At 52.4% G+C, this 23,105-nt stretch overlaps 2 protein-coding genes across 7 annotated transcripts; both read right to left on the bottom strand.

Moving 5' to 3' along the window:
* Positions 1-2: 2 nt before the first annotated feature.
* On the bottom strand, positions 3-9,240 carry GSR (glutathione-disulfide reductase; the record flags this gene model as incomplete). Of its 6 annotated transcripts, none has more annotated exons than XR_013931641.1 (14): positions 3-661; positions 1,340-1,415; positions 4,685-4,818; positions 4,999-5,130; positions 5,214-5,325; positions 5,771-5,932; positions 6,133-6,219; positions 6,716-6,815; positions 6,889-6,943; positions 7,060-7,207; positions 7,377-7,446; positions 7,859-7,947; positions 8,208-8,234; positions 8,977-9,240. XR_013931641.1 is itself a non-coding variant. In XM_080409032.1 (14 exons), 11 exons carry the CDS (start codon positions 7,942-7,944, stop codon positions 4,336-4,338), a joined length of 1,236 nt encoding a protein of 411 aa, XP_080265158.1. In that variant the 3' UTR covers positions 4,173-4,335. The 6 variants fall into 6 exon arrangements, 4 of the variants coding, with proteins under 4 accessions (XP_080265157.1, XP_080265158.1, XP_080265156.1 ...); XR_013931642.1 differs by having other exon boundaries at positions 3-137; XM_080409032.1 differs by lacking the exons at positions 3-661; positions 1,340-1,415 and adding exons at positions 4,173-4,485; positions 8,375-8,449 and having other exon boundaries at positions 8,977-9,118.
* Positions 9,201-23,040, bottom strand: PPP2CB (protein phosphatase 2 catalytic subunit beta). Its single transcript, XM_080409592.1, has 7 exons — positions 22,783-23,040; positions 14,254-14,463; positions 13,836-14,009; positions 13,210-13,299; positions 11,552-11,713; positions 10,571-10,689; positions 9,201-9,951 (listed from the first exon to the last, which is right to left on the bottom strand). The coding sequence occupies exons 1-7, from the start codon at positions 22,882-22,884 to the stop codon at positions 9,879-9,881; spliced, it is 930 nt and encodes a 309-aa protein (XP_080265718.1). The 5' UTR covers positions 22,885-23,040; the 3' UTR covers positions 9,201-9,878.
* Positions 23,041-23,105: the final 65 nt, after the last annotated feature.

Here is a 23,105-nt window from a genome sequence, read left to right as displayed (position 1 = left end):
ACCTCTGTTCCCAGCTGAGCTGCCTCACTGCACCAGGCCAGGCAGGCAGCACGGGATTCTCCATCCATGGCTCCACTACCGCCACTTCCCTGGGGAACCCAGCACCTCCCTCAGTAGCACAAAGAGGCGGCCCAGGCCTGTGGTGGGGCATCACAGGGACACTGTTACCCCCCAGCATGGAGGGGTGGCTCCACATCAGCTGGGGGAGAGCCACAGGGACCCTCTGCAGGGCTCGGGGTCAGTTCCCCACCTCACTGGGGAAGTAATGTAAGAGAAGCAACGTCTCCTTGTTTAATACCCAAGGCAAGCAGCCTTCGTTTGCTTCTTAAAATGAGGCAAAACCTTACAGAAAAGCAAACTGCAACCCTGGTGCTTGGTATTTGGGGGTTGGGAGGTTCATTTTGGGGCAGTGCTGACTGTGGGGAGGGGGCAGCAGGGACACGAATTGTCATGGCAGGGGATAACTGTCCCATCTCACTGCACACTGGAGAGTAAAGTTGGAATACAAACCTGATACAGAGCGTGACTGCGGTGTCCTTTCCCCGTGCCTCCCCTCCTTCAGCCCACTGCTGTTCCCTGGTGGGGCAGGAGCCCCTCAGGGCTGCAGTGATAGGGAGCAGGGAGGTGTTTGGTGTTCTCACGGTGGGGGCTGGCTGATGGCCTGGGGGGGGTGACTGAGGGAGGAAACTGGGCACCAAACAGCTGGGGGCAGGGAGGCTCCACTGGGGTAGGAAGGGCAGGAGATGCCCTGTGGCCTTTGCCCCCGGGGCAGCCCCAGGCCATGGCCAGAGCACAGCCTGGGAACCTTCTGGGCTGGTGATGGAGGTTTCCCAAGCAGCTCTGGGATGATGCTGCAACAGGTCACCCCCAAGGTCTCTTTCCCCTTCCCCCAGGGCCAAGGGACAGTTCCCCCCTGTGTGCCCAGAGGGGCTGTGCCAGCCCCCCAGCACCATGGCTGCACCCCCTGGATCCTAACAGGGCCAGGGACGCTGTGCTGCGTACCTGCCCTGCTGGACGTGGGCCCAGTGCGTGCATCCCTTTCCCAGGGAGAGCACTGGAGGGAGGCTGCAAAAGTGCTGTGGACCCTGGTGGCACCACAGCTGGGCCAGATCCACCCCCCAGCTGCCACCTGACCCCAGCCTGGGGCAGCTGGAGCTGGAGGTGCCTGCGCTGCTCCCAGCCAGCATTTGAGTGTGAATATTGTCACTTAATGGTGGAAGACTGAATACTTAGTAATTTCTATTTACTAATTATTAAATGTAGAAAATACTGTATTAATAGCGAACAGGCAGTAGTTCTCTACGACAGCAGGTGCTCGAGGTTCAGCTCTAGACAGTACCTCTTCCTCCAGCATGTTACAGCCTCCGTGCGTTACAGCAGACTTGGCTTCTGACAGGTCATGTCACTGCCTTCACCTGAATAGTAACATCATACCTTAATACTGTATAAAAAGTAAATAATGTATTTATAGACATCAACTGATGAGTTAAATATTCAAAGCATTGTATAACCACTGCATGAGTATCGGACATCACAGACTGCCTTGTGTTTCAGCACTGCAGAGAGCCTTGCGTGAGGTTGTACATCATTCCCACTCCTTGAATACAAGTATCAGAATTTAATGTTGATTATTCAGCTTGCAAATGCTGCGAGTGTTGTAGAAACACTGAAGAAAGGTTGGACATTGAAGGTGTCGAAGCTCAATGCAGGTCCAGCATGAGCTTGATTGCACCTTCTGCTCCTTAGCACGCTCTGGGCATCTTGCAGGTTGTACATCATTCACTGTCATAACCTGAACATTAATATAATGCTCAAATACTGATTACTAACTCACTAGTTAATAAATGTTGCTAATTGGATAATACCTGATCTGGGCATTGTCCAGACACGCAACAGGGAAGGGCTGGAAGATGGTGCTGGGGGGCCTGAAAAGTGCCTCTCGCCCACCGCAGAGGCTGAGTTCTCAGCCTCGAGAAACCACGGCCCGGCCCGCGCTGCTGAGACCCCCCCAGGGACCCCCGAAACCCACCCGGCCGCTCCCGAGCCCCCGCAGCCCCGGGCCCGGCCTCCACCAGAGCGGGGAACGGGCGTCCGGGCTGCACCGGGGGCAGCGGCGGGGCCGGGGCTCGCTCCCGGGCCCCAGCAGCGACCGAACGAGCCGCCCCCCCGCCCCAGGGCCGGGGCCCATCTCCCCCATGGAGCCGGGGGCTCGGGCTGCCCGCACGGGCCGGGCCCGCGCTCCGCGGGCCCCGGGCTGACCCGGCCCCACCGCCCCGGCCGCCCTCGGCGGTTCCGCCCGGCCGCAGCCCCCCGCACACCCCGCGGGTCGAGTCCCCACCCCGAGCCCCGGGCCCGGCCGGCGCAGCTCGGCTCCAAAGCCGCCGGGCCCGGGCCCTGCTCCGCAGCCAGAGCAGCGGCCGGACGGGCCCGAGCCCCAGCGCCCCGCAGGGCCCGGCCCGGCCCGGCCCGGCCCCGCCGCCCCGAGCCCCCGCGCCTCGGAGGCCTCCCCGGCCCCGGCTGCGAGCCCCGGCCCCGGCTGCTGCCCTCCTCACCTGGGCCTGGTGGTGGCTCCGAGCGCCGGGGGCTCCCAGCTGCAGCGCCGCCGCCTCATAGCGGAGGGGGGGGGCGTGGCCCAACCCGGCCTGGTTCCGCTGGGGGGAGGCAACGGGGCCGGGGGTTAAGATGGCGGCCTCGGGGGCGGGGCCAGGAGCGGGGTGGCCCATCGGCCGTGGGGTCCTAGCGCCCGCCCGCCGCCAGCCCCGGGGACACCGCCCGGTGGAGGGAGGGGGGACACCTACCCGGCCGATCGCTCCGCCCCACGCTGGCGGCCCCGGGCGCTGGGTGCTGAGCCCGGAGGGGGCCACCCGGGGGGGTCACCGTGTCCGGCATCCAGACCCACCTGGGGGCGGGGGACGCCCGGGGCTCGGCCCCCGGCCGCCCTCCGCTAAGCCGGGCTCACCCTGGTCCCCATCCCGCTGCCCCCCGGTCCCCCCGGGCGGGGGCACGCGCTCTCACCGGGACACTGGGCCCAGAATCCCTCCGCTCTTTTCCCGAATTCCTGCAAAAAGGAGGCACTCTGCCCCTGCCCGTGCCCCTGCCGCCCGCCCTTTCCCCGTTTGTGGGCGCTCTGATAATTCCTCTGGCTATAAAGCACAGAGCAGACCTCACACATGCTCTAAAATACGCCTTAAACATCGAGCGACCGGACTTGTCATTTAAAAGGAGGAAAAAAAAAAAATCCTGGCAACATGCCATCACGGCGTATTGAGAGGGTAACGCCTCCGTCATTCCAAAGGAGCAATTGTGAATTGACTCTCGTGCCTGAGGACTGCCTGTGGCAAGCCCGGAGGAGACGCTGTGCACCCCAGCCTTGCCAAGCGTTACTCTTCCAAAGACTCACCCAGATAATCGAGGACACCAACAACGTTGGGGCTTTTGGGTGCCCTTGCACCCTAGGAGCCATACAGACTCCTCCCGTAACGGGCTGGTGGGGTCTGGAAGGCTGGGCAGGATTTTCCTGCCCACAGCGGTGCTGCCAGCTGGGATGGAGACCCCCCAGCCAGGCCTGGAGCTGCACGCCCGGGCTCAGCACTTGCGTCCCCTTCCCTCGGTCGCTCACCTCCTCCTCAGCTTGCAGGGAGTTTTCCACCTTGGAGACACTTCGATTTCATGCAAACTATTCATTTCTAGTAAAAGCAAAGCAGTTCCTCAACCAGCCCCAGCACTGTGTCCCACCGCTGCCAGCCGGCTTTGCCCCCAGCTGCTTCCAGCTGCCTCAAGGTCTGAGAGCTCCAGAGCCGCAGCCACGAAGGGCAGATAGTGGGCAGATAGCGACGGGGCTGCGGAGGGGATCAGGAAGCCCCTGGCATGCAGCAGGATCAGGCCAGCAGCTCCCCTGCCATCCCACAGCAACATGGATGCACCCACATCCAACAGTGCTCCGACGCACCCACATCCAACAGCCACGCAAGCGCATCCTTCATGAGCCTGGGGCAGAGGACAGAGCCCACCCAGGATGCTCCAGCACCCACGGGTACCCCAAGCACCCACTGCCACTCGCACAGCCCTGGTGACAGGGAAGAGCCCAGCTGAGGGCAGCCTGCCCCCAGACAGCACCAAGGGACCGGCTGGGCACAGCGGGGGACAGGCACCATAAAGCGAATGGCACAGACTTGCCAGCATCACTGCATTTATTTCCCACTCCAAAGCAAGCCACGCCACTTTTACAGACACGCTCTCTGGGCAACCACCTTCTGTTAAGGCGTCTTTTTAAGGCATATAAAACATTTTCCCCAACCGCAAGCCGCTGTCCCTGGGGCTGCCTGTGCCACCACCTCAGCGCATCGTCACCAGCTCTTCGGCAGAAGTAGGGTGAATGGCGACAGTGTTGTCCAGGTCGGCCTTGGTGGCCCCCATTTTGATGGCCACGGCAAAGCCCTGCAGCATTTCGTCACAGCCCAGCCCCTGCATGTGCAATCCCACCACCTTTGGGGGAGAAGTGAGGGGCTGGATGGGACCCAGAGCTGGCAAAATCCAGGCTGAACGCCAGGCTTGGTGCTGGGGGAGATGGAACCCAGAGCAAGACCCGGCCTGTGCAGGTCAGAGCTCACCATGCAGGGTAAGAGGCCAGCCAGCCGTGGTCCCCGCCACCCCCCTGCAGCCCCCAGCTGTCCCCCCCACTCACCTTCTCCTCCTTGCCAGCACACACCAGCTTCATGACGCACTTAACCTTCCTCTGGGTGATGGCGTGGTACAAGGGGGTGAAGGACGTGCTGTAGATCTTCACGTTCTCCCTCCCGTGCGTGGCCACAGCTTCGTCTGCAGCGTAAGACAGAGCACATACATCAAGGGGATGCACCATATACATTTACAGAGGGAGTCAGCACGTCGTACAAGGCTCGGACCACTGGCTGGATCATTTCCTCCAGCGTCAAACCAGCAGCTCTGAGCCACCATGTCCCCAGCCTCTCCGCCTCCCCATGCCCCGTCTGTCCCCACCTTCGGTGAGACCAACGGTGCCGATGGGTGGGTGGCTGAAGACAACGGTGGGGATGTCATGGTAGTCCAAGCGGGAGTCCTGCTTGCCCTCAAAGAGCCTGTGGGCCAGCTTTCTGCCAGCTGCAATGGCCACTGCGAGGAGAGACAGGGAGCCCGAGCTGTGGAACGGCATGGCACCAAGGGGCTGTGGAGGGCAGCGGGGCACCCTGTGATACCTGGCGTGAGGAGGGCTCTCCCACAGACATCCCCGACGGCGTAGATCCCTCTCCTGGTGGTGTTCTGGTACTCGTCCACCACCACATGGCCCTTGGCGTCCACCTGCACACCCTGCCATGGGAAATGGCAGCCACCTCGGCATGTGCCCCAGGAGGGAGGGATGGGACAAGCAATGCCCATGCAGGACCTGTGCTGGTGGCCACCGTGTTCCCAGCCTGGGGGAGGGCATGGTGGGATCATCCTATGGCAGGCTCCAGAGACCCATGGGACCCCTGGAAACCCATGGGAACCCCAGAGACCTGTGGGAACCCTGGAGACCAATGGGAACCCCAGAGACCTGTGGGAGCCCTGGAGATGCATGGGAACCCTGGAGACCTGTGGGATCCCTGGAGACCTGTGGGAACCCTGGAGATCCATGGGAACCCCAGAGACCTGTGAAACCCCTGCAGATCTGTGGGATCCCTGGAGACCCATGGGAACACTGGAGGCCCCTGGGATTCCCGGAGACCCATGGGCATCCTCACACCAGCGTGGAAGGGATGTGCTGCCATCTCACCACTTGGTCCAGGCACAGCTCCTTGGTGTTGGGTTCCCGCCCCACGGCCCACAGCAGGCAGTCCACGTCCTGGATCACTCCCTCCGTTGGCTTGTGGCCAGGCACCGAGGAGGTCACTGTCACATCCAGCAGCCCGCAAGGGGACTTGGTGACTGTCTTGACCTGCAGGGAACAACAGGACCTGCAGGAGAAGGCGCTGACAGCTTTTGCCTTGCAAGGTGTGATGGCACCCGCACCACACAGAACCAGGGATGCTGCCAAAGCTGTGGCCCAGCAAGCGGTGCCCAAACCGCGGCCCTTCCCCAGCCCTGCTGCTCCAGGAGCGATGGGACAAGCCGCGGGGCTGCTCTGCATGCCCATACCTGCGTGTGCTTCCAGACATCCACCCCGGTGTTCTCCAGCTCCTGGGTGCAGTTTGAACTGATCATGGAGTCGAAGGTCCTCAGGACCTGGACAGGGACCCACCAGCCCCGTCACATGAAGATGCACAGGTGAAGCCACCACCTGGCAGCCCCCTCCGCTGGCACTGCCCAGCACCCGGGCCCCATCTGGGTCCCCAGAGAGGTTTGGGACATTTTTGGTTAATGATAAATTCTCCTGTTTGTTTTTCCTTTAATATTATTTTTTTTCTTTTTTCAAGTCACGACTTGAACTAAAGCTCAAGGAAACGGGTGCGGTGGCATGCATGGCTGCAGAAATGCTGGGCACGCAGGCTGGTGCTGCCAAAACACACATGGCAGCACACCTACACAATTCTGCTCACCCCGTCTGCCCTCCGCCCCAGCTCCTCCCCCACCCATCAGCCTGACACCACGCCACCATCCTCGGCACCACCATCTCCCCCTCCTTTCCAAGCTCATGGGAGCTGATGACTGGAAAAACCCCAGTGGGCTCGAATGCAGCTGCCAGGCGGGAAGTGTGGCTGGGGACAGCCGGTGGCACTACCTTGTCCTGGCGGATCAGCAGGGATGACTTGGAGCCTAGCGTGGAAAGGATCCCCGCAATTTCCACCGCGATGTAGCCGGCACCGACAATAACGCTGCGCCTGCAGAGAAGCAGCGATGCTGGGTGCGGGTGTGGAGCCAGCGGCAATGGCCAGGGGTTGAGCCCTGCTTTACCTGGGCAGCTCCTCCAGGTCGAAGAAGCCGTCACTGGTGATTCCCAGGCTGGCACCTGCAAAGCAGAGCCCCTTTCACACCCAGCACCAGCCCCCCTTCCTGCCTCCAGCTCCCAAATCCCACTTTGCTTTGGCAGACCTCTCCAGGCAGCCAGGAATTCATCAGGCTCACCAGGAATCTTGCTGTCGGGAGGAACAGCCGGGTGCCCACCCGTGGCTATAAGGATGTGAGGAGCTGTGTACTTCTTCCCATCCACCTCGATGGTAGGCTCAGGGTCAGCCGTGAACTTGCCATAGCCCCGAATGATGTCGATGTGAGCCTTGGGGGGAGTAACAGTTCCATGATTAACAGCAGGAGGAGGTGTGAGAGCTGGCTAACGGAGCTGGGACTTCCACAGTTAAGAGGACACCTATTAAGGCTGGAAAAGCAGCCAAAAATCCAGCAGACCCCGCTTCTCCGCTCAGCTCGCAGGATAAACACATCCTCACCTTCTTTACGTTATTCTCATAGATCTCATTCAGGCGCCTCACGTAAGCATCACGTTTCTCTTTCATTGTTCTGGAACAGAATGGGGCTTACTGTCACCATGAGTGAATAACCCAGAGCGGTCAGCGAAAAACAGCTCCATCCCTTCTGTACAAAGCACCCACACCACAAAACAGAGCGGCCCCGAGTCACGCAGCGGGCAGCAGCCTTCCCCGCCGACGTGACGGTTTGCGCCTGCCTTCCCTGCATCCGCCTTTTCCAGAGTCTCTTCCCACAGCCAGTTTGCCACCCCTCCTTTCCCGAAATACAGCAGGAATCTGGGCCACGTAACCAGCTCAGCATCCACCCACGGGAAGCCTCAAAGCACACAGGGACCCCTTTGGGTGGACAATGAGCCACAGAGCCACAGCACTGACCTGCGGCTGCTCCCCACGGGACACACACCGGGAGACACTCATTTCCAACCGGCTCTTTCTGTGCTTACCTCCAGTTGAACTTGACACCAGGCGTTTCGAAGCCATAGTCGCTGTGATCGTGGACAAATTCCGCGTGGACTGCTGCGTTCCACATCACCTGCCCGCACAAAACACAAGTCAGCTCAGGAAGATCGCTTTGATTTTGGGAAAACCCCTACCACGCTCCCCGATGCCTCACCCCTGCCTGGCACAGCTCACGGGACACGGGGTCTGAGCACCACACGACATCCCGATGGCTCAATACGCCCTGAGCCTTTGCTTCCCCCCTGTGCCCTGTGCCAGCACCTCCCCACAATTCGGCAAGCACCCACACCACAGCCAAGGCATCGCGGGAGCCAGCAGTGAAAGCACCCTCACCTTCTTTGGCACGCACCCGACGTTGACCTAAGGGGGGAATAAGAGCAAGTCTTAAGGCTGAAGTTTTCCAGAGGTGACACTGGAGAGCATCCCAGTGAATCCCTGCTCTCTGCCCGGGAAAATACAAGCAGCACTGTGGGTTTCTAGCAAAAGAGGGCTGGAAGCGCCTGCAGTGCCTCAAGGGCTTGTGGTTTGTCTGTTTTCCTTCACTTCCTTGAATGAGAACACGGAAGGCGCGCGGTCTGCAAAGACATGGGTTTGCTTTTTTCCATCAATAATTTTAAACAGATTTACTAGGAGAAAGGTGTTACCATCCCCTTCCGGCCCTTCTGGTCCTGGCATGGCAACTCCCAGGGGAGCACAATACGTAAAACTAGAGCCTGCCCCTGGCTTGGGTACTGAGCAAATTTTTTTCTGCTTTGCTGCCTTGCAGTTGTACCAGAGCGCGCAGCCGTGCCGCACCACCGTGGGGCTGGCCGGCACCCCCTTATCGCCCCGAGAACAGCCGCAACTGCCACCCACCCACGGCCACACGTGGGGAACCGGAGCCAGAACCGCCACGCGTAAGGAATCGGACCCCGACCCACCACCCTCCCACGGCCACGCGTGGGAAACTGGACACAGAACCGCCACCCTCCCACGGCCACGCGTGGGCACCGGGACCCGCTTCCACGGAGCTCCGGTGACCAGGCCTATCCTTGCGGAAGCTCCAAGGCCGGGCTGGCGACCCCGCCACCCCCACCCCCCCCCATGAGTGCCCCGGACTCACGCAGGTGCCCCCGAAGCGGCGCGGCTCCACCAGCGCGACGCGGGCCCCCAGCTCCGCCGCCCGGCGCGCCCCGGCCAGCCCCCCCGACCCGCCGCCCAGCACCAGCAGCTCGTAGGCAGCCGCGGCCATGGCTCGGCGGGGCCGGGCGGGCTCGGTAGCCACGGTGCCCCGCCCCCGCCCAGCACCGCCCCCCGGCCCGCCCCGGCCCAGCACCGCACCACGGCTTGGGGCTGGCAACGGCAAGTTTATTGGTTCGGGGTACATCAAGGAGGATCGCAAGCACTTCGGGGACAAATATACAGAGGGGAGAGTGGAAATAACAAAAGAAAACGAAAGCAAAACAAAATAAAACAAAAAAGAAGAGGCAGGATAAACACAGGACGGGAACAGAGCTTAAAAGGGCACGCTTTTATCGTGTTATGACAACGTACTCCCAAGCAGGAATTGCTTCCTTTCTCCAGTTAAGTCGATTGGTCTTATTAATAAAATAAGAGTGGTGGGGGAAGAAGTTAGTGTGCATTTCCCTCAAAAACAAACTCTAACTCATGCCAGTTAAACACTAGAACTAAAAATTTACAAAGAAGCATCAAAGGAGATGAAGTGTTATTAGTTACCTTTTCCTCTCTGAACAGTCCAGAAGAAAAAAAAAAACAAACAAACAATGACTACAAATACAGCAGGCAAACCGACTGTCGGACTGATGGGCATAGGATATATATATATAGTGTTGTAAGGAATTCAGTCTCAAGTTGTGCTAAACACTCTTCGTCCTCTGTATGGCACATTTTGGTCCATGATGGGCATTTTTAAATTGAGACGAACCCTGATTTCTTACAGAAACGTGTAAATATTGTTGCTCTTTAAAATGCCAGGTGTACTTCCTTACAAAGGTTAGGAGAGGTTTATAGGAAGTAGTCTGGGGTACGACGGGTAACATGAGGCTCTCCACGACGAGGAGCTGGGTCAAACTGGAGGCTGCAGGAAAGAAAAAAGGGATCATTTTCCCTCCTCCAGAAGGTATTTCCCAATGCCACAATAAATGCTAGACTCACTCTCCTGCTGCTAGTGTTTTACTCATCCCAGCTGCTTCCACATAAAACGTTCCAGGCCCCAAAACAAGCACCCATGGGAGTTCAAGCCCATCAGCTGGCTGAAATGCTGCTTACGGAGCGAACACCACCCAGCAGCCAGCGCTTCAGCGGCCTGTCACTATTTTCGTGTGAGCTCAGCAGAGTGCAAAATTCAGACTCTCTCATCCATCTTTACAAAGCCTAGCAGAGCTACCAAAAATAAAAACAAATACATAAATCAATCAGTCTTTACTCCCTCCATCAAGCTTGGGCAATAGAGGGATTGAGAAAATGCAGAAGCTCCAACTCTCCAGAGAGGCAGGAAGAGGAGATAATGCGGTACCCAAGAGAACCTTTTAAGAGCTTAACTCACTACTTAGTTTTAGATATTCTCGCAGGTAAGAGCAGACAACATTAATTCCAGAGTGGTTTGAGCTGGCTTTTCACAAAGGAACCCCTCTGGAAAGGATCAGACATTCCTCACATTACAGAACAGAAAGCACAGCCCCAGCCAGGTTACTCACAAGGAATATTTTAAAGTGTCGTCTAGTTCCATGATAGCAGCCTGGTTCCCACAACGGTAACAGTAATTGGGCGCGCTGAAAATGGTAACCACATTTCGGTCATGGCACCAATTATAACCCTGGCAGAAAAAAAGAGGGGGGGGGGAGGGGAAAAAGTCTCTGTTAAACCTCAAACCTCACCCCATCTGAAGTTCCTCTTAAGGCCTGAAATGATCCCAGGCATTTGTGAAACCGTAGATTTCTCGTAAGTTATTGCCAACCAACTTAGTTTCATTTTATTAGTCCTCTACTGCAAGAACAAGCGGTAGTTACCTAGCAAAACCAGCTTCAACCACTCTATAGAGATCGGCCACTCATCACTCATACGTTTATCCATTTTGTATAGAAATCATGGATTGTACCCCAAAGAAAACTTGAGATTTTCAGGTATGCCTTCAGTTTGCATCTACCACCAAGGATTTGCCTGCTGGATGAAAGTGACTTCTGACACGCAGTACGACTGAAGGGATCTACCTGAACTAGATTTTAAAAATACATCTGCTCCATTGACCCACCTGGCATTTTTCCAGCAAGATGGACAAGAGCAGCCTATCAACAGCCAAAACTATGGCTTAATCCCTGTCACATCTGACCGCCGAGTATTACAGGACAGACGGTTTAATGCAGCAGCAGTCTAAGTAGAGTAGTCAGCGTGTAAGGAGATTATTACTTCCACAAATGGGGTGTGACAAGGTCCCTCTGGCAATTTACTCTGAGCAGGGGGACGGGGAAGAAAGGGCAGAACATCCCCTTATTTACATTGCAGGTCAAAGCACATCATTCTACGTTTGTAGTTTTCACACGATTTGAGTCTCTCTGGTATTTACCCATGTAATGTTCAGGTGTCAGCTTATGCAAACCCACCAAGGGAAGTTCTCACAGCGGAGACAAGAACTGGCATCCACGTTTTGTTAGCCCCATCTAACAGAGTGCTTGCCCTACCTCCATGACAAGTTGGTGAGCACGGGAGACCAGTGTGAGACCATTGGCATGATTAAATGTTTCCGAAATGTCTTGTCCAAATGTGTAGCCAGCACCACGTGGAGATATACCCCAGCCACCACGATCATCCGGATCCGACCATAACAGATCACACATAGGACCCTTGAAAGAAATTAAGTGTTCTTAATTAGATCACTAGCAAGTTCGTTATAAAAAGCCACTTTAAAAATGTTTTATTAACAGTAAAAAAAGACTGCCAGCATGTCCTTCTCCACACAAGGCACATTAGTTTATTTAACACACATAATACCAGCTAGTCACTCACTGTATCAGTCAGCATCCTTCCCAAAGAATACGTACACAGCTGACTGACAAAAGAGCCCACGTAACCAGAAAACTGCTCCCACCCTTCTGCCACACACACTGTTTACCGTTTCACTTCAACGCATCACATACAAAGCCAGCGAGAGCAGATCCACATTCTTACTCCTCACTCTCCACAGCACAATACAAAAGGCCACATGAAAAGGTATGCACATCCAAGGGTATGCAACAGGTTCACTGGTGCCAGCCAAGTTGCAATAAATTAAAGAAAGGGAAACGACCCGTAGGAGGCTATGAACTAACTGTTCCAGAGATTGATGTTAAGCCTTCAGCAGCCCTTCTGGCAGGGTATTATTAATTTAATATTCCTCTCCTGAAGAGCCTATTGTTGGACTTGGCATATTCAAAAATAGCCTGGTGTGCATCTTCTAAGTCACAAATGAAGCTCAGTGGCTTTTCTTGCTGAGCTACTACGGGGCGGTAAAGACACCCTACTATTTATCCAAGACTGCTGCTGTTCCCTACCCACCGACCTGAGCTCTGTGGTAGGGATCACACTGACTACATGTATAGGTCCTCAGGGCAGCCAGATTTCAGCACACAGATATGCAGCACAGGACCGGGAAAATCTCAGAGCAACAGTATAATCGTTACACCTAACTACAGGTAGATGTCCCACCAGCTAGACACGCCCCAATCCTGGGAGTAATTTATCCAGCTTATTTCAGGTTTTTGGAAAGCTTGGGCAGATTTTGCCGCATTGCTCTTGCTGTTATACCACGCAGGACAAGCAGTTCATTTTAATTAAGGAACATTTGTAAGCCCCAAACACTCCAATGCAGAAGAGCCATTTGCTGCCCTGGGAGCTCAGAAGGTGGTTTCTTCAGGCCTGATCTCAGGCCCCCAAAAAGTGATGAACAAAATGAAACACTACAGAAGAAAGGATTGGCTGGGGAGGAAGGAGGGTGACACAACATGGCTTCATGTGGTGGCTGTCTGTTCACAAGCAAGTCTGCGATGAAGCTGAAGGTAGTAAACATCTTCCCCTGTGAAATACTGTTCTTTGAGTCAGCATGACAGTCAAAAATCCCACGATTCTGTGAAAAACAGCTGTGAAAACCCCATAGATCTACTTCTGTAGATTGCTGCAGTCAAAGCATATTGACTGGTGTGCGTTGCGCTCAAATATATGTTCGTCTGCTCTAGCCCTTAAAAAGGCAATAATCTGCCGTGTAACTGTGTCTCACTGTTTAAATGGATTTCAATATGAGGTTACATTTGCATTTTCCACCAACAGATATCTTTAGTTTATGATGCATTTCCTTTCCTGTTACCTCATGTGGTACTTCCTGCAGGCGGTCCAGAGCCCTGATATGATCCAGTGTATCTATGGATGGAGAGAGGCCACCGTGGAGACAGAATATCTGTTCCAGAAAAAAAAAAGCAATCTGTTCAGCGCACATTGTTAGGGGAAGACTGATCTCAGAAATAGCTGGGTTTAACTCTGCTATCATTCTTTAACAGTTACAGCTGTCTCAGCCTCACAGCAGAGAACCCAAATTTAATTCCTGCAGAAGGAAACTAAAAGGCTGCACCTTGCATACAGAGATCAGAGCAACAGCAAAGATACCATGCCTTCTGTATTAAGACTATCTTGCCTCATGGCCACAAGTCACCTTATGTATCACGGAGATCCTCATTGATTGAGCAGTCATTTAAAATGAACCACACATGCAATACCCTGCCATTCCTTTGGCAGCAGAATCAAAAGCCTTCCCACCCCATCAACTTGTGGGTTTGGCGAAGAATTTAGCGAGGTGTTAATAAAATAAGTATGTGGGCTTTAAAAAACTTCAGATCACAAGATAAGGGAGCTCGTTTGAGACTGTTCATGTAGAGGTCAGATGATACAACCTGCATAACTCTATGAAACGGAGCATTTTCCTTGTTCAAGGCTTACCTGGCCATCTACTAGAGCTGTAAGTGGAAGATAATCAAATAGATCTGTGAAGTACTTCCAGACGTTGGCGTTGCCGTACTTTCGCAGACATTCGTCATAAAAGCCGTACACTTGTGTAATTTGCCGGCTTTCGTGATTGCCCCTCAGTATTGTAATGCGTTCTGGGTAACGCACCTGTTGATAAAGAAAACTCTCCCTTAACACAAGAATTGTACCATTGATATGGAAAGAAACAGCAACAGAAAATTTCAAACAGCAGTCAAGCATTCAGCCCTGCTACAGCGTAGCACGTGTCCGTTAATGCATTTCAATTCACATCCCTCTAGCTCAAGCCAACGGCAGCATCAACGGGAGGAGCAATTCTTTAAAAGAAGTGAGGTTTTGCCCAAGGCTGCTGTAGCACAGTGTCAAACCGTACCTTCAATGCTACTAGAAGAGTCACTGTTTCCACCGAGTAATAGCCTCTGTCCACGTAGTCTCCCATGAACAGGTAATTTGTGTCTGGCGATTTCCCACCAATTCTAAAGAGTTCCATAAGGTCGTGGAACTGACCATGGACATCCCCGCAGACGGTGACAGGGCAACGTACCTCTTGCACATTTGATTCTTTCGTAAGAATTTCTTTAGCCTAGAAAGACAAACACATTTAAGACAAAAAGGTAGGAAGCTCCTTTAGAAGCAAGTGCAGATGTTATTCTACTGCATTCACACTGGAGACGCGATTACACTCCTCAAGCTGACCACCGGAAAAAAGTTTGCTGGGTAAGCAAAGACAAAGTGCATTTCACAAATCCCCATGCACAAAGACAAGCCGGTTGGCTACTGTGAGGCCAGGTCCTTAATATCTTATTGTACCACAAGCACTGACAAATTCAAAAGTTCTTAACAAGTTGATTCCCAGCCTTCCCTGAAATGAAGCAGTGTGAACTTCCAACACTTGCACTGGGTCTGTGACTTGAATCACCATTGGGGTTCACCCATGAATCCTGCCCTTCTTGCAAACATTCCTCAAGCGCAGACAAGACGGAGTACTATCCCAGTAAGCTTCACAAGTATCACAGGCAGACATTATCTTCTTAAGCAAAACTGATTTTTTCTAACGTAAAGATTCTGACCTATTTCTCCATCTACATATTCAACACAGCTCGGATCTGTTCACCTCAGCTATGTGAACTACGGCAGCACTAATCTGAGTGCCAAAGTCAAGTGCTATTCAGTTTCACAATACCTGGGAGCTTTCACCTCAAGAACCACAGCTGTCCCCTCTCAGTATTGCAGGCCACCCCACCTCCTGTCAGCAAGAGCTCAAGGTGGAACTCGTACAAACAGAGATTAGTCAATACTGCTGCCGTCTGCTGTAAGGGTAGAAATACCAGTGGAGATAGCGCAAGCCACTGGGGTAAATAATGCGGTTCAAATAATTGAACAACTGTATTTGCAAAAGCACACATAAAACTAGGTCTTATTTGATACTTACACTAGCAGGAAAGCTATGACCTCCTAGACTTCTGATAGAAAACATCTGACTTGCTTGCAACCACGCACCGACACACAGTCTCCCTCCTCCTGCCACATTTTAGCCTGACTACCATCTCGGTTGCTCAACAGATAGCTCTCAATCCTACGCGCCCACATGGAACCATTCCTGTTGCCACATTTGCTGGCAACACAGCAGCAGGCTGGAACAACTCTTCTGCCAGCACTGACAGCTACTCCTCGCTGCCTTCCTCCTCTGGGAATCCTCAGGCTTCCCCCCCTCACTGCACACCCATAAACCTCAAGTGCTCTCCCAAGACCAGGATTTTGCAACAGCAGGTCTGTGTCATGGAAACAGCGCTACAACCTGTGTGTGTTCCGTATAGACAAAGCCAGCTCATAGCGCGATCGCTGAGCGGAGATGACGTTAAGAAAGCCCGCACGTGACAAAACTGCTCATCCGGCAGAAAAGCTGGGCAACCACGATGGCACTGGATGAGCCGAGATGTGTTACTCTGCCAAACAGCAACCAACGTGAGCGCCAGTGCTGGGGGCTGACGGGGCTGCCCCAGCTCTCTGGAGATAATGTGGCTTTCAGGTTGCATCGCAGTGAGTACAAAACGACTGCAGCCGTGTATCAGGAAAGGAAACAGTCTTTGCACGTTCCCAGAACACAGGGGAACTAACAAATTCATTTCCCTTGAGGAGGGGCAGATTTCTTCTTCTTGCTTAAGCCACCAAGGAAAACAAGTAGTCCAAACCTTCACTTTACTAACCCAGCACAGAACATCACTGCATATGCAAGAGACGCTTCTCTCACCCAGGACACTTTTTGCCTGCCAGATTTCCAATCCTCTTCCAAGCACAACAGTTTAACAACTTCTAAAGGCAGGTCACAAACAACTAGGAAAGCAAAGTCAGAGTCAATTTAAACATACGGAGCCACAACCAGCTTCCCTGACAGTACCCAGCTGGCAACAAAATGACCACAGATGGAGGGATGACATCCTTGGACTTAAGTCAGTCATCTCTTCCTCTACACCCAGCCGTTCCTCTGCTAATTACAGCCACGTAATGTAGCCTATCTGCATTGCCTTATTACGGTTGTCAAATATCTTGTTTTGCTGCCTCCAGCTTATCGCCTGACGCAGATCAGTGCTCCAGGCACATCTGAGGCACAGAAAGCATCCACAGATCGGCTCGGTCCGATCTGAACAAGAGGGATAAAAGATCACCAGTGCTGAACAGTCACCAGCAGCCAAGTCCCTCCACTCAGGATGATGTAGCTTCCACCTGCTGCTGCCAGAAAGAAGCTCCTTACCAAGGCCAGCCTCAGTGGGCTCACCGAGGATGGTTGTGTTCACATTCAAACGTTAGTTGCCTCGCCTCTTTTAGGGCAGATGCATTATTTGGAAAGAATAACTAAAACGCAAGCAGTGAAGGGGCTTGGACAGCACCCAGCGTGCCCCTTGCACAGTATGTAACCAGAGGGATGGGATCTTGATCCTCAAAGACACATCTTGCACATGGACTTGATGACATGGGGTCCACCTTGCAGTTCTAAACTGACTGGAAATAGCTGAACACGTTGTGTCTTGGAATGCTACAGTAGCACTCGAATTCTGTCTGTGTATCTTTAAAAGCACCTATAGCACCTTTTGAGAGCTTCTACCCTCTGTGAGGGATAAACATACAACACAGCCTCAAAACAGCTGCTCAGCACGTTCTGACTGTCACACAACGTGACAGACAGGGTTTCTTTGTAAACTGGAGCTAACTTTAACACAAAAGGTGCAAGGTATTTTCTGCCTTTTCCTATCATGCATACTGCTCCCTTCCCAGACGCGTAAAAAGAAATGCGCTGACTTCAAGCCTCCGGGGAAAAGATGCAGGATGCTGTAGAGATCCATACATACTTACCACTGTCTCAACCACACCATTCCTCTCCACCTCTCCGATCTGCCCAGAAAACCCACATACCCATACAGTAAAGCAGCACAGGCAATAGAGAAGAGCTCCTTTTGCACAGTAATATGGCAAACACAGTCACATTAAACACATCCTAGGAAGGTAGGCCAGCCCAAATACTGAAATTTTGGTACTAGGAGAATCTAGAAGTTTCCCCTCATGAGAACAGAGAAGCTAACAGCTGAAGAGCAGCAGTTTCTTAAGCTGCCTACCAGCTGTTACTGTGGAGCCTATTTTAGCTTACTATGTAGACAAACGTACACGCACACCAATAGATTAAGTCTGTCGTTTTAACACTGCAGAGCTGGCTCAAATCAGGATTAGGAGCTGAGCTCAGCTGGCCACAGAAGTCTGCCCTCATATGACTTCCTAATGCAGAACAAGACCTTTAAAATCTTCAGCACCATTAAAAACACCCCAGAAAAGCAGCAGCTAACCAGCGCACTCTGCTTGCACATTTCACTGTGCAGATCTAACTGTAAAGTCAAATGACTTAAAATAATAAAAGCACCATTACAGAACAAGGATACAAAAAACCTCTGATGCAAGTAAGCTGCCCTGCATTATCATCATTTACTTACCTAAGAAGGCTGTTAAATAACTATGACTTCAAGTCATATTTCAGCTACCTTTGTTTTAGAAAATGGTGACCAATGTCACCAGCTTCCTAAGCATGTATCCCAATTGTTTTGGATGAAAACCACACTCCGGTCAGAATAAAAAGCAGCAGCTTTTAGGTATTTTTATTTATGGAAACCTCCCTTAAGCCTGATAGTTAGCATGTCTGTGTTCAAAGTAACTTTGAAGAGTAGGCTGTTTGTTGGCTGTGAGCTTGCCCATCATCTCAACTCCCTGCTCTTTCTCAGCTTTAGATTCTGCAGATCACCTTTGCAGACTGGAACACAAGCTTTCTGCTGTCTGGTCCTCAATCCATATGGAGGGAGGCTGAAGAATGCATGTCCCAATAATTTACTGTGTTGTCCTTGCAAGAGGAAACCAAGTGGTTTCAGGGCATGAACACAACCCATTAACGTGCTGCTCTGAAACGTGAGATGCTACACCAGCTTTGAGACTACCTTGGGATCACCAGGAGACTAAGCCCTCCGTGAGAGCCTTTACAACCAAATCCACATTTACTACTGTGCTGTGCAGATTTGTCTATGACAATTATGTAGGTCAATTCCATGGGCAAGGGGATTACGATCCAGCCGGGAGGCAGATTTTCAGCACTGTAATAATTTCTGTAGAGAAAACAAAAGACCCCAAGCACCTGCTTCACATACAAGATCCTTTTGAGAGCACAGAAACTCAGCTCCTTCTGGCAGGTTCATTTACTGCACCACAAGCTCAGCCTGGCCCAGAGAGGCTCTTGCTTTGGGAACTGGAGAAGCCAGCCACCAAGTTTCTGATCAAAATTCAACCGAACCATCATTCCATCAGCTGCAACAGACCAAACTACCACGCCAACAAGCATGCTGAGGATACTGTAGTCTCAAGAAGCTTGGCCTGGACAAGAACCAGCTAGATTCTCCCCAAATGAGACGGAAGCCAGAGGGACAGAGCTGTCCTGCCCTTCAGCAACAAGGCAGCAGAGGACACACCGGAGTCTCAGAAAGTGCACATGTGTTCCTAGAGGTACCTAGGCCAGCCTACCCCAGGATGAGTGTCATCACCGCAGAGATGAAATATTCCTGGCCACGACTCAACACGACACTCACAATTTCATGGTTTGAACAACGTCCAGGATGCTACTTGGCTCTACCACTCACACTAATTTCACCAATTAGTGCAGAAGAGCTTGCTAACTCATTCTCCTAAAATTATTCTTAGGTGAAATGATCTCGGAAGGCAGAAGCATCATAGGTACGTGCCAGCAATATTCTCTCTACAGCAGCAGCTGGCTCCTGCTGCTTGGTCTGAAGAATCAGTTTACAATTACCATTCAATACCATACAAGAAATGCAAGTCTTCAATAGCGATTAGAATCCTTCTCCTCCCACCCCTTCACAACACAAAAGCTCTCAAGCTGCTCACAGCAACGAGACTGTAACCCTTCTTACGCACCCAAAGAACAAGCATAGAAGAAAGAACAAGATAGAAAAAAGACAGGGAGAGGGAGATGGTTATGGGTGGTTGCTTGCCTGTGTTTATTTTGAGACAGCCTTGTACTTGCCTTTTCTCACATCCTATTTTATTACCCTGGGAAAAAAAAAATCTTTCTTCTGGGATCAGTAGGATGGCTCCACTCCCTCACCTGCACCAGAATTTGTCTGCTGACCTGACTTGAACTTTAAAACACAAGTACTCAGAGATCACCGTGTCCAAACTTTGGAGTGCTTCCTATTAAATGAATCCAACTTCTTGGCCTTTTAGCCTGCCTTTAGCTGTCCAAAATACAGGTCACAATCTGTGCAAGTCCAAAGGCAGTTCAATACACCAGCAGCAGCCTGTTATCAGTACCCGAGTTACCCATTTGAAAGATAGCACCAGCACAAGAAAGCTGCTGTGGCACCTCCGATGAAGCGCAGACATAATCCAAGGCACAACTCTATAGATTTTCATTGCCAATTTAATGAGAGTGGAAAAAGGTTTTAACAACCTTCTGCCATAAAGACAGTCTAAGACCACGACATTAAGAGAAGCAGTATGAGATGCAAGGCATACAATGCACAGTTCCCCAACATGCTGGAACATTTCTCGTGTCTACAAGCTCCGGCAGTGATCATAATTGTTTGTCCTTCTCTTATCCTTTAAATGTCTGCATGATTTTAGCTAGATTTCATTTTAAAGATCAGCAGAACGGGAAACAAGCATTTTCATGTCATCTTGAGATGACATCTTGATTAACTGGGTGAAGAACACAAGACTGATTAGCTGCCAAAATGATGTCATAACTGGGGAGGTGAAGACAGAGTGTGACTTTTACAGGTGCAAATTTCACGAACTTTCGGAGTGCACAGTAATTTGGCACACCCTCATCAACCCTAGTTATGTCCAATTCTTCCCTCATTTCTGTCCATTATGCCAGCAATTAAAACCAAGAATGACCCACACAGGCCAGTCTGGGATTTGTTTCTTTGGGGTTTTTTATCCCCTTAGTTTTGATTTAAAACTTTTTTTTCTTTTTTACTACTGAATTCTTCCACAAATTTAAACCTGAGGCAAGAGGTACTGTTGCACTTAGACTCTTAGAAATTATTCACACAAAAGGGAGGGCTACGAAATGAGACAAGGCTGGTAAGGGTTTTTCCAAATACTATCTCAAGGATAGAAACTAAACCAGCTTTCTGGCAGCACTGCTTGACACCAAAAGCAAGTCTGCACGCCCAAAAGTTTTGCGTAAGCTCCTTTCCACTACTGGCTGGACAATACAACCCCTCTCCCAAAACTTAAAAATAAGCCAAGTCAGAGCATCACAGAGTATATACTTCACACCCAAGTCGTTTTTATCAGTTACCAGCACTTGAAGAACAATGTGCTGAAGATAGATGATATAATTTGGAGATAGATGACATTTGTTTCACACCATGCACTAATGGTTCAGAGTTCCTACCTGTCATCTGGATGGCAAACACCCTCACCACCTCCGGCTACAACGCGGTGTGCTGAGCTGCCACTCTCCCCATTTAGTCTGCGAGCCCTGACGTACAGCCACAATCTGCTGGCATTGTCCTCCAGCTTCTCAAAACACAGCAGCCACAGCTCCTTAATTAACAACGCAGCCGGAGAAGAAGGGAAATGGTTTTCTGTAGCAGCTTGCTGGTTAGAACAGCAGTTCCCAACCATAAATGCTTAGACCGGGGTGCAGATCACACCAATAAATTATTTCAGGCTTATTAGCTGGGCCTCATGCAGCACAGCCACAAGGAGTTCTTACTCACTCTTCAAGATATATCTACTCTTCAAGCTACTGCTATTGCTCCCTGCTGTGGCACCAGCCCTTCTCACCATGCTCCCTCGGAACTGATGGAGCTCTGGAAAGTCATAAACCAAACAGACAGTCCCAGCATGGGATAAAAAAAGAAAAGGGGGAAAGAAACAGAGGCTGGGCGCAGGCTAACTAGACATTAGGACCACCGGTAAAAGCATCTGCCAGGAAGCCAGAGCCTGGAGTCCCACATAGTCTCCGTCTGTGACATTCGAATGGCTCCTACCTTTCCAATGAGTGCCCCTGGCACGTTACGAGGTTGCAGCACAGACCCTCTCTATTGTTCAGATCTTATCACTGCGGTACTGTACTGAGGATCCGACAGAAGGAAACAGCTCAATCTTCTGAAGTTGGCACTGAGACGTTTAGTCACTGGCTAAAACGTGTTGCCGTGAACAGGCATCAGAAATGTTTCACTTCTGAGAGAACTGAGCAAGACACACAGGTAATAACATGACAATATCAAGTTCACCATCAGCAACACGACACTGAAAGGAATGCCAAACTAACTACTCTATACTCTACTCTCTCTGTCTAATCATTATTGGTTCCTCCAGGAAAGGAAGCTGAGAGCTTCTCTGGACCACCTGATGCACAGCAGTGGTGGCCGCTGGTCACTGAGATAAGAAGCAAATAGAAAAAATAATCTTTGTTACTACATTTGTTACCACTTGAATTCTTTAACTGTCAGATCTTGCCAAGTCCAAAGAAAATCTTAACATTCTTAGATTGCAGTATTGAAGGAGTGTTCACAGAGGTATCTAGCTTCTCAGATGAAATCCAACACAAGCCTAACGAACAGTCACCTGATGGGGTTTTGCGGGGCAGGGGACGCAGTGGGAAGGCTTCTGACAATCTAAACTAAACAAGCCCAAACAGGAATTTGCCAAAGGACTGTCCAAACTACAGTCTGAGATAGCAGACTGTGTCCTTTATTCAACAGTTTCTCATTCTATTTTAGCCTTAGCTTGTAAGCCTCTGTTTAGGTCGGCACTACAGCTTATCTCTTACACCCCTCTGCTTTCCTAGATTACATACGGGATGTCAAAAAGCTGCCTCGCTGATTTACGGTTGACTTTTGATTTAGGGTTGCTAAAGCACATGGCTACTCCACGTTATGAGTCACGAGCGAAGCACAACGTGAGGCCCCTGAAAAAGAACACATTTCTCCCTGCACATACCACCACCCTTGAGCCTGCCCCAAAACCTGGATGAACCCAAAGCCAAAAGGTAAAACCCACTAAGGACGGCAGTCACATGTGGAAAAATATCCCACGGTTGTGGGGGGTTTGAAGCCAGGAAGCCACTGCCGCTGCATGCAAGAGGCCTCCCCACCTCAAGCACACCAGGGGCAGCACCGCGGTCTCCCAGCAAGGCAGATGAGGAGAGGCAAGCCCGCCTCCCTCAGGGAGCACCTCACACGGCCGCTGCGGCCGGGCTCTCCCCGCAGCTCCCCCGCAGCGGCGCCGAGGTCCCGCAAGGCCCAGCTCAGCCGGCCGGGGAGCCCCTGCTACCGGCACCCGGCCCTAGGGCCGAGGGGAGGCCGGGCCCGGCCCTGCCGGGCTCCGCACTCACCTTCTCGCAGAGGCTGCGGACCTGGCTCTCGCTCAGCTGCCGGCACTCGTTCAGCTGCTCGATCCACTGGTCCAGCTCCTTGGCGAAACCCTTCTCCTCCATGGCGGCGGGGCGGGGCTGGGGGCCGGGCAGGGCAGGGCAGGGCCCCGCCGCGCTCGGGGCCCGCGAGGCCCGGGCCCGCCTGACGGTGGCGGCGCAAGAGGCCGGGAAGCGAGGCCTGCTCCGCTCCGCGTAATGGCGGCCCCCCCGACCCGGCCCGGGCTGCGCACTTCCGGCCACACCCACCCCGCCTGGCCCGCGCGCACTTCCGGGACCACACCCGC

The sequence above is a fragment of the Falco punctatus genome (genome assembly GCF_963210335.1).
Source record: "Falco punctatus genome assembly, chromosome: 1".
Classification (NCBI taxonomy): domain Eukaryota; kingdom Metazoa; phylum Chordata; class Aves; order Falconiformes; family Falconidae; genus Falco; species Falco punctatus.
Note: the sequence above shows the minus strand (reverse complement) of the source record. Positions and strands in the feature narration are given on the sequence as shown.

Excerpts from the sequence above, each read along its gene's own strand:
- PPP2CB (XM_080409592.1), bottom strand. The coding sequence starts at position 22,884 with ATGGAGGAGAAGGGTTTCGCCAAGGAGCTGGACCAGTGGATCGAGCAG. Across the intron at positions 14,464-22,782 it reads TCCGCAGCCTCTGCGAGAAG|GCTAAAGAAATTCTTACGAA; the intron begins GTGAGTGCGGAG and ends TTGTCTTTCTAG. Across the intron at positions 11,714-13,209 it reads TGCAGGAAGTACCACATGAG|GGTCCTATGTGTGATCTGTT; the intron begins GTAACAGGAAAG and ends ATTTCTTTCAAG.